Here is a 10,553-nt window from a genome sequence, read left to right as displayed (position 1 = left end):
ACCACCATAGCAAAGAAGATTTAGAACTGCTGTGTCACCATGGTCATCCCTAATGCTATTCTTCACAGACACACTAACCTCTCCTCCCTCCCTGGGGTCCTCCATAACCCCTGGCAACCGTGAACATGTTTTCCATCTTGGCAACCTTCTCATCTTCAGAAGGTTGTATAAAAGGAATCATATATATGTTACATAAGCAAAATGTTATATAAACGACTTTTCACTCGGAAAAACCCCCTGGAGATCCATTCAAGTCGTATACATCAATTTGCTCCTTTTACTGGAGAGTAGCACTTACTAGTACAGCTGTACCACAAACTGTATGGCTACTTACTAATTGGAGATCATCTGGATTGTTTCCAGTTCTGGGTTCTTACAATTAAAGGTGCTGTGAACATTCATGTACAGGATTTCCCATAGACACGCTTTCCATTTCTCTGGGATAAATACCCAGGAGGTTGATGGTGAGAATTTGCTAAGTGTGTGCTTATTTTTTTTTTTTTAAAAAGAAACTGCCAACAAGGGGCTTGGAACAAGTCGTGGGCTATACTGGAGAATTGGGAGATCGAACGGAGCCCTGAGAGGCACAGGTGAATAGGAAGGAGTCTCAGTAGTCTTAGGGCCCAGGAGTCGTAGATTTGTGAGCTCAGGTGAGTGCGGGGGGCTCAGGAGACTTGGAAGGAATCGCAGGAGTGGGTGGAAGCTCACAGGACTCTTGAAAATGTTCACAAGGGTGTCTAGGGTGTGCAGGAGACTCCTTGGAAAGAGTCATTGGTGTTTCTCAAGACACAGAGACTTGCAAAGAATTGCAAAGATGTCCGGGTGAGCAGAAGGCTTGGAAGCAGCTTCAAGAGTGTCTAGGGAGCAGGAGACTTGGATAAAGTGACTTTAGTGTTGGGGGAGCAAGAATCCTGGAAAGAGATGTAAGAATCTGCGGCAGGGAAGACCTGAGGAGTCGCAGGAGCATCCAGATTACAGAGGACTTGGAGAGAGTTCCAGCAGTGGCTGGTCGGCTCAGCTCACCTGGTAGCACCCACAGGAGTGTCTGGGAGCACAAGAGAATTGGGAGGAGTTGCAGGTGTATCTACAGTCATCGCAGTCTTCCAGAGTCACTGGAATGGCTCAAGGCACAGGGTCCTTGGAAGAGGTCACTTCCTAGGGACCCAAGGTCTTTGGAAAGGGTTGGGGGAGGTCAAGAAGGCACAGGTGACTTAGGAGGAATCAGAAGAGCATCTGGACATAGAGGACACTTGAAAGGATGACAAGTAGTGTCTGGGGTGGGGGTACGAGAGTAAGCAAGGCATCGCCTACATGTCTGGGGGCACAGATGACTGGGAAGCACATGCAGGAGCGTCTGTGAGCGCTGGAGACTGGACGAGGTTGCGGAAGGCTTTCGGAGGCACACAGTCAGGAAGTAGCCTCAGTAGTGTCTGGGCACACGGGGGAGCGAGGAGGAGGTGCAAGGCTCTGGGAGCACAGGGGACCGGGAAGCACTTAACAGAGTGTCTGGGGACCCACCACTTGGAAGGAGTCGCTGGAGGCCCCTGGGCAAGGGATCCCTAGGAAGAGCCACAGGAATATCTGGGACAAAGGAATCTGAGAGGCTGGGTGGTGTCCGTTGGTGCTTGGAAAGAGCACCAACATGTGTGTGGGTGAACAGGGCACGTGGAGTGGCTACTGGAGTGTCTCTGGGTACCGAGGGCTGGAAAGCACTCACAGGAGCACATGTGAGAGCAGACTGGGCCAGGCCACAGGTGTGTCTGTGTGTCCGTGACTTCGAAGCCGCCTCTCGAGGACTGAGGACACCGGGCTGGGAAAGAGTCTGGAAGGCACTGACCGTGGAGGCGAGCGGCGGCACAGGCCGAAGGTCTCACAAAGGCCTCTGGGGGTCTGGAGGAAGTGCCGTGGGACCTGGGGCCTGGGCTGAGAAGGGAAGCCAGTGGTGTCCAGGACACAGGCCAACAGAGAAACGCACAAGTAGTCACAGGAGCTCCTGGCTGGCCCAGGAGCCCTAACACCGTCCTGCGAGTGTCTGCAGGAAGGTCCAGGGGATGCAGCGCGGCCCAAGGGCACCAGCACCGTGGAGGGAGTAACAGGAGTGTCTGGGTGCACAGGGGCGCAGGAAGGACACACAGCCTGGCTGCACGAGGAGACCCGGGAGGAGCGTATGCACACTGGGCAGCAGCAGTGTCTGGAGGAGACACAGGGCTCCTGCTGGCGGTGCAGGTGACGGGGGCGCACACCGCGTGGACATGTCTCTGAGGAGTCTGGAGGGTGTTGCAGGGCCATCTTCTGCGGGGAGGTGGAGAAATCCGTGCTGGAGGGCTGTGGGGGGCCAGGAGACCTGGAGTCATCACGTGTCCGGTGGTAAAGGCATCGGGGTGAGCGTGGGACTTGGATGCAGTCACGAGAATGTCTGTGTCACGGGACCCTTGGAAGGGGCTCAGGAGCGCCGAGGCAAGCGAGCCCAGAGGCTTGAAGCCAAGACTTGGCTGCAGTCCCAGGAGCGTGGAGGGCACTGGCATCTGAGAAAAATCCACAGGAGCATCTGGGGCCACAGGAACGGTGGAAGGAAGAGCAGGGGAGTCTGGAGTCACAGAGTGTAGGGCGGGGTCCCCTGGAGCTGGGGAGGTGCAAGGGACTTGTTGGGGGACCCCTGGAACAGGGAGGGGTGCGGGAGACTTGGATGGAGTCCCCTGCAGTCTGGGGAGGTGAAGGGGCTTGAACGGCATCCTCTGCAGTCTGGGGGTGCGGGGGACTTGGGTGGAGTCTGTGGAGTCTGGGGGTGAAGCTGACCTGGAAGTGGTGGCAAGAGTGTCTCTAGTCACAAGAGACACGGACCACTGTGGTTATAACCCAGGCGGCAGGGCACTCAGAGTCACAGGGTATCTAGGAGCACAGAGATCTTGAAAGTGATCAAAGAGGGGTTGGGGCACCAGAGGCTTGAAAGGAGTCATAACAGTTTCTGGAGGCACAGAGGACCTGGGGGTTCCCCGAGATTTGGAGCACATGGCAGCCTGCAGGCAAACAGTTGTCTCGAGGAGGAGTTGTGGGACCCAGGAAGCACCAGCATCGCTGGGCGGATGGCGGATTCAGAGAAGCACCAGCAGCTCGGGGAGGATGAGGGCTCGAAGGAGCGCCGGCAGTGTCTGGAGGTGTTGTGACGCGTATGGGCTCACCGGGGACGTGGGGAGAGTTGCAGGCACGTGTGGGGCAGCAGAACTGGGAGAAGTCACCAGAGTGTTTAAGGTACAGGGGATCTGAGAAGAGTTCTCTGCCGAGGGTCCTGTGAGGCTGGAGTGGATGTCCACCGGGACCCATTCTCGCTGGGAAGCTCTGGGTAGAGAATCTGCTCCCAAGCTTGCCCTTGCTCCTGGCACGATTCGGTTCCACGCAGCAGAAGGTCTGAGGCCCTGGCTGCCTACCAGCGCCACCGAGGGTCACTCTCAGCTCCATGAGGCCAGCTCATTTGCTGCCACGTAGCCTCACCATTTTCATGGCAGCAACACCAAACCTTCCTCGTGCTCTGAACTCAGGCTGGGATCACACCGCTGGCTTTCCTGGGTCCAGCGTGCGGATGGCAGATCGTGGGACTCCTGAGCCTCCATAATCATGTGAGCCAATCCCTCATAGCTAATCAATCTCTGTCTCTCTCCGTTTCTGACTTTCTCTCTGTCTTGATTCATATTAGCTCTGTTTCTGTGGAGAACCCCAACAAATACAGCAACCACTATGAAAGTCACTAAAAACCTAGGTATAAAATTAACAGAGAAATTAGATGACACAATAAAAAATGTAAGTAGTGGAAAATACAGAAGTATAGAAGTAAAAGTGAGGGAAAGATAAGAGACACACAGAAAACAAGTACCAAACGGGAAAATGTAATTCAAACCACATCAATAATCACATTAAGTGTGAGTAGACTAAACACTCTAATTTAAAGATAGAGATGGAAAGAACATACTACAAAATAAAAAAACAAGGCCCTTATAAATATGATCCTTAAGAGGAAGAAGGAAAGAAATGCGAAATTAAAGTAACCAACTTTGAATGGAATAAGTAGAACTTTTATTTGCAGAGGTCATGAACCTGTGTAGAAAATTCTAATGAACCCACCAAGACAAAAGAGATTATAATTAATAAATAACTTGAAGATCTTAAGAAGCAATATTTCTTACAAAATTCCATGATATTTCTGTATACTAGCTATAGAAAGATGACATGAGTTTCTAGGAATTTGTCCATTTCTTCCAGATTGCCCAGTTTTTTTGGCATATAATTTCTCATTGTATTCTCTGATAATTGTGCTTCTGCGATGTTGGTTGTGATCTCGCCTCTTTCATTTGTGATTTTATCTATTTGCATCCTTTCTCTTTTCTTTTTTATAAGTCTGGCTAGGAGTTTATTAATGTTGAATTAGCTCCTAGCTTCAATGATCTGTTCTAATGTTTTTCTTTGTTTCTATGTCGTTTATTTCTGATCTAATTTTTATTATTACCCTTCTTCTGCTGGCTTTAGGCTTTATTTGCTGGTCCTTTTCTAGCTCCCTTAGATGTAAGGTTAGGTCGTATGTTAGGGACCTTTCTTGCTTCTTGAGATAGACCTAAACTGCAATGTACTTTCTTCTCAGGACTGTATTTGCTGCCTCCCAAGGGTTTTAGGCTGTCATGTTTTCATTTACATTTGCTTCCATGTATTTTTTATTTCTTCTTTAATTTATTGGTTAATCTTATTCATTCTTTAGTAGGATGTTTTTTAACTTCCCTGTATTTTAGGGTTTTCCAAATTTTTCTTGTGGTTGACTTCAAGTTTCATAGTGTAGTAATCAAAAATATACATGGTATGATCTCAATCTTTTTGTTCTTATTGAGGGCTGATTTTGACCCATGACCTTTGTTTCCCTCTTCTTTTCAGCTTCATTATTTTCCACAATTTTGTCTTCCATATCACTAATTTGCTCCTCTGCTTCATCCATTCTCGTCATGGCATCTGTTCAGGTTTGCATATTGGTTATATCGGTTATAGCATTTTAAATTTCGGCCTGACTAGGTTTTAGTTCTTTTATTTCTGGAGAAAGGGACTACCTTGTATCTTCTATGTTTTTTTTCAAGCCCAGCTAATATTCTTACAGTAGTTTTAAATTTTAGTTCAGACATCTAACTTGTATCTGTATTGATTACCTTGCCATAATTTCTACCTCCTGTTGTGAATTTCACAATGTGAATTTCACTAGTTTGTCATTTTGTCGAGGAAATAAAAGAAGAAAGGAAAAAATTAAAAAAAAACCCACAAAGAACAAAGAAAAAACAAACAAGCAAACGAACAAAATTAGATTGTGGATGCATTTTGGTCTGCTTGTTAAACGAATCTAGATCCAAAAATAAATTAAACTAAATTAAAATTAGCAAACCAAAAAACTAATGAGAATATAAAAAATAAAATATATACAAATAGAAAATGGGAAAAATAAATTTATAAAGGAATTGAAAAAATAAGAAAATAAATTAAAATCATAAAAAATAAAGAGTAAAAGTAAAACAGAAGTTAGATCTTATTTCCCCTTGAGCTGAAGATGTGCAGCACTATGATCATGGACTTGGTGCAGAGAGTTATTTGTGCTGGTGTTCCGGGGAAGGGGTCTGCTGTGTGGTTCTCAGGCTGACTTCTTTCAGTGGAAATCGCCTCTGGGGTGCAGGGGGCAGGGCTTGCTCTAAGTGGCTCTTCCCTCCACTAGGTGGCACAGTCTTGATCCCTGAAGGCATTCTTCACTGATGGGTGGGATGAACATGGCTGTGCCCACCTTCTAGCCCCAAGAAGAAAGTTTGCACCCCCCACTCTTCAGGGAACTCAAAGAAGAGCAAGAAATCAATCACCCCTCTTGTGTCCCCAGTTTCCATCAGAACCCCAAGTTCCCACAGCTTGTGTTCAAGCTTTTTTATCTAAGGTACAACACTAAGTTTCAAAATTCCACATTTTAGGGATTCTTGCGACATGGACCAGCGCTGCTCTCCTGGGGGAGGGTCACGCCATGATTTTGCTGCCCCACTTAAGAAAGCAGTTGCACAACTGCATAGCAGTTCAGAGCTTATGTCAAAGCAGAGCAGAGAGCTGGCACCCAAGGCCGACTCCTATGCTTGGGAACAGTGCGGCACACTGGTGCCACCTGTTCTTCTTGCAACCCAGGGGATCCTCAGACCACATTGTCACTCTTGGGATTCCACCCTGCCACCTGGGCACTTTTAAGCCAGGCTCATAATTCACAGTAGCAGACGTCAAAAAGTTCTGCTGCTTATACTACTTTGCAGTAGCCTCCAAATGCAGGCCCCCTCTCCACTGCTGTATCTGCAGCTATGTCTCTCCCAAGTCAACTCTCCTCACCTCTTACCTTCCAGAAAGTGGTCGCTTTTCTACTTGTAGTCTTAACAGTTTTTGTTCTCTCAGACCTCCCGTTGATTTCTGGGATGTTCTGAATGATCTGATAACTACATAGCTGTGTTTGAGGGACGAGACAAGTTTAGGGTCTTCCTACTCCTCTGCCATGTTAACTTCCCCGCCTTCACAGTCTTTCCCCTTCTCACCCTCAGCCCCTGGTAACAACTGATAATGTTTTTCTCCCTGTAGCTTCTTCTTTTCCAAGTATATAAATGCAATCTACAACATGTGACCTTTGAGTTTGGCTTCTTCCATTAAACACAATGCATTTGAAATTCATCCATGCTGTTTTAATTTTCTGTAACTCCTTCCTTTTCATTGCTGAGTAGTACTCATTGTATGGAGGCGTTGTAGAATTCTTTAGAACACTTCTTCACATTCCTAAGTGACTCTAGTTTATTTAAATCTATCTACACATTTCAAACTTTTTAACACATATTGGTAACCCCCTTTGTCAATCAAATTACCTTATGATGCTTTCTGACTCCTCATTTTTTAAAAAAAGTTTTATCTTTTTGTTTAGACCGTCAAAAATATTAAGCAAGCCCTACTGTATGCCAAACATTTTTCTAGGTGTTGAAGATACAATGCTTAAAATAAATACAAAGTGACAAAAACAAAAAGCACATATTGCCAATGGACCTTCCTTGGTAAGGAGGGAGAGACAAAAATATATGTGTAATATAATGTCAAGTATTAATTGACATTTTGAAAATATTTTTAAACAGTTGATGGAGATTTCATATCATCAAGAAATTCACCTATAAATTTAATTCCCTATAGAAATCCCAACAGACTTACTGGGGGGTAAAAATTGACTAGCTGATCCTATAATTTATATGGAAATGCTAAGGGCCTAAAAAAGCCTAAATAGTTTGGAAAAATAATAAAGCCGGAAAACTTACACTACTTGGTTCAAAATTTGCTATAATGCATGTTAATCTAGACAGTGGAATTCTGGCATGGGAGTACACATCTAGACAATGGTACAGCATTGAAAGCCCAGAAATAAAATCTTATTTTTTTTTTTACTATGAATTGATTTTCCACAAAGGCTTCAAGACAGTGGGGGAAAGATAATTTTTTTTCTTTTTTTAACCAAGAAATGGTGCTGGGACAGATGGATAGTAACACAAAAATCCAAAAATCAAACAAACAGAAAAAATGTACATCACACTAAACAACAGTGAGTTAAAAATTGATCCAAATGTAAGAACCAACCCTTAGGGGTGCTCTGGTGGCTCAGTCAGTTTAGTGCCCGACTTCGGCTCAGGTCATGATCTAATGGCTTGTGGGTTCGAGCCCCGCGTCAGGTTCTGTGCTGACAGCTAGCTCAGAGCCTGGAGCCTGTTTCAGATTCTGTATCTCCCTCTCTCTCTGCTCCTCTCCCACTCATGCTCTGTCTCTCTGTCTCAAAAATAAATAAACTATAAAAATTTTTTAAAAAAGAATGAACCCTTAAAGTTTCTCAAGGAAAATAGTAGAAAACCTTCATGATCTCTTCAGTATGACACTGAAAGCATGACCCCTACAAAAAAAAAAACTTCTTAGAAGTCATCAAAATTAAAATATTTTGCTCTTCAAAAGCCACTGTTTAAGAGTGAAAGACAAGCTGGAGACTTGGAGAAAATATTTACACATTACATATCTGGTAAAGAACATAGATACAACTTGGTAAAAAGACAGTTTTTGAAATAGGCAAAAGATTTGAACGGACACTTTTACTAAAGAAAATGCAAGAGTGGCAATGGAGCACATAAAAACACATTAGACATCATTAGTCGTTCGGGAAAAGAGGATTGAAGCCACAGTAAGTCAGCACTTCACACCATTAGCATGACTATAATAAAAAAAGACAAGTGTTAGAAACATGTAGAATAAAGTGGAAATTTCCTCCACTTTGGTAAGTATATAAAATGGTACAGATTCTTTGGAAAAGAGTTTGTCAGTCTAGAAAATCTTAGCGCTAAACCTAGGTATGACCCAGCACTTTCATTCCTGTCCTAGGAATCCACCCCCCAAAAATGAAACCAGATGTCCACCTGAAGACCAGCACATGAATTCATAGCAGTGTTATTTGTAACTGCCCCAAACTGCATACAATCCAAGCGCCCATCAACTAGTAAATATATAATCAAAATGTGGTACAACCATACCTCGGAAGGAAAAGCAACAGAATACCGACACGTGCCACAGCATGGAGGAACTCCAAAAACAAGGTACTAATGTTACCAGACAGAACCAATTCCAACCTCAGGAGGCTGCTCTCCGCTGGAAAGTCAACACTGAGAGACAGTGATGGTGGGAAAAGAGAGGTCGCTTTACTCGGGAAGCTGGTAGCCTGGGAAGAGGGCGGGCCGATGTCTCCAAGGCCATCTGGTCCAGGTGAGGTGGGAAGGTTTTCCAGGGGAAGGTGTGGGGGATGGGGGGGGGGCTGCGTGCAGGAGAAGCGGTGCCCGGGCGGTGGGTTCTGTGTCGACATGACCCCGGACGGACCTGCTGGCATCCATGGAGGGCGTTCTCGAGTGTGGTCAGGCCTTACCGTCCTTCACCCTCAAGGCCAGCGGGCTGCAAACCCAAGGCGAGTAGGTTAGTCCTGCTGCAGAGCAAGGACTCAGGTCAGCCAGCAGGAGCCTGTGGGCTCGAGGCCAGCTGCCCGCAAATGCCGGTGGGAGGTACTGTCACACTAAGTGAAAAAGCCAGACTTGAAAGACTACATTTTATGATTCCATTTATATGATATGTCCGGAAAACATACTTAGAGGGACAGAAAGCCCATCAGTGGCTGTCTAGAGCTGGCTATGAGAGCACATTAGCTGCAAATCTGGTGATTGCTTCACAATTCTCAAAGTTGACTGAAAATCATTCATTTGTCCCTTGTAATGAGTGAACTTCAAGGTATATAAACCCTGTCCCCATAAAGCTGTTTAAAAAGTGGGTAAGAAATCTTATAGTTGCATACTTTAGTGTTTCCATGGTTTAAATTCATCCTCTGCAATCCTCAGTCCCATACTGGCTCCTTTTTCTTATTTGGCTCTTTTCTATGTTTTGGTCACTAATTTTGTTCTATGTGTTTCTTTCAATGATTTTACCCTCTCCCATGGCCTCAAATGTCACCTCGAACCTCATAGTACTCTCTATCTCCAACCCCAAGACATTTCTCCAAATCTGAAATTGGTACTTCCAAATGCCTATTGGATGAATCCAACTATATATTCCACAGACACTCAGATCTTAACTCAGTTCATACGGTCTTCATCATCTTCACCTCACCTCTGTCAATCCTATATATTCCCTTTTACAAAATTCATGAATTATTCTTCCAGTCTCTACATGAAATACAGATTCTTCCTAACACTAGTATAGTTTAGATAAACTATAGTACAGTTTGGGTAAGAACCCAAAATTTGGCTTTTTAAAATTTATTCAAGTATAAGTTCTTAACCAGTAAGTAAAGCTGGGTGCCCCTTGGCTTCTGTTTTCATTGAAGAACAATAGTAGCTATTAAACTGATATTTCAAGTCTACTGTGTGCAGCTTTAATCCCCTCCTCTCTTGCCTCTAGACTCAGTGGTGAATAAAGTAATTTCCCTGTGCTCACAGGAAGTAAGTGTGAATCAACTGGATCTTACTCCCAATACCAACAAATCCAGGACATTCCATCCGGGAGTAGACAATAGGGAACATGTCTGAAATTTGGATGCTTCCCTCACACTGTGGAGAAATCACTGATTAGCCAAGGTTTAGGGGTCTCTATCCATCCCAGAAAATGTTTGCAATTCGAAGGTTGGAAATGACACACTGTAATGTTCCAATTCCATTTTCTAGTTAACCAGTGGATTAAGCATGCTTTCTTTACAGACACTTCAAATTCCTTCTCCCATGAACTACCTTCTCATACAGTTGCCATTTTTTATGCGGTGTCTACTGTCTTTTCTCTTGAATTCATAGGAGCCCTTGATCGCACTGAGGTCCCGCCCTGCTGGTATCAGCTGGGCGGGCGGCCAGGAGGGGTGGAGTCAGGACCAGAGGTGGGGAGAGGTCCAGGCCTGGGTCCGGCTGGGTTGGGGTAGGGTCTGGGCAGGATCGGAGCCCAGGATTAGGAGGTGGTGGTGGGGTGTG

The 10,553-nt window shown here is 45.3% G+C and overlaps 1 protein-coding gene across 1 annotated transcript in view; it reads left to right on the top strand.

Moving 5' to 3' along the window:
* Positions 1-8,940: 8,940 nt before the first annotated feature.
* LOC144218211 (putative serine protease 47) overlaps positions 8,941-10,553 on the top strand; it is a 7,113-nt gene continuing 5,500 nt past the window's right edge. Inside the window, exon 1 of the mRNA XM_077748402.1 lies at positions 8,941-9,013. Within this exon, the coding sequence (XP_077604528.1) occupies positions 8,941-9,013 (73 nt within the window). The remainder of the gene's footprint in view (positions 9,014-10,553) is intronic.

Source organism: Crocuta crocuta, unplaced genomic scaffold (assembly GCF_008692635.1).
Source record: "Crocuta crocuta isolate KB4526 unplaced genomic scaffold, BGI_CrCroc_1.0 scaffold4998, whole genome shotgun sequence".
Classification (NCBI taxonomy): Eukaryota; Metazoa; Chordata; class Mammalia; order Carnivora; family Hyaenidae; genus Crocuta; species Crocuta crocuta.
The sequence above is the reverse complement of the archived record's forward strand: the minus strand, read 5'-3'. Positions and strand labels throughout refer to the sequence as shown.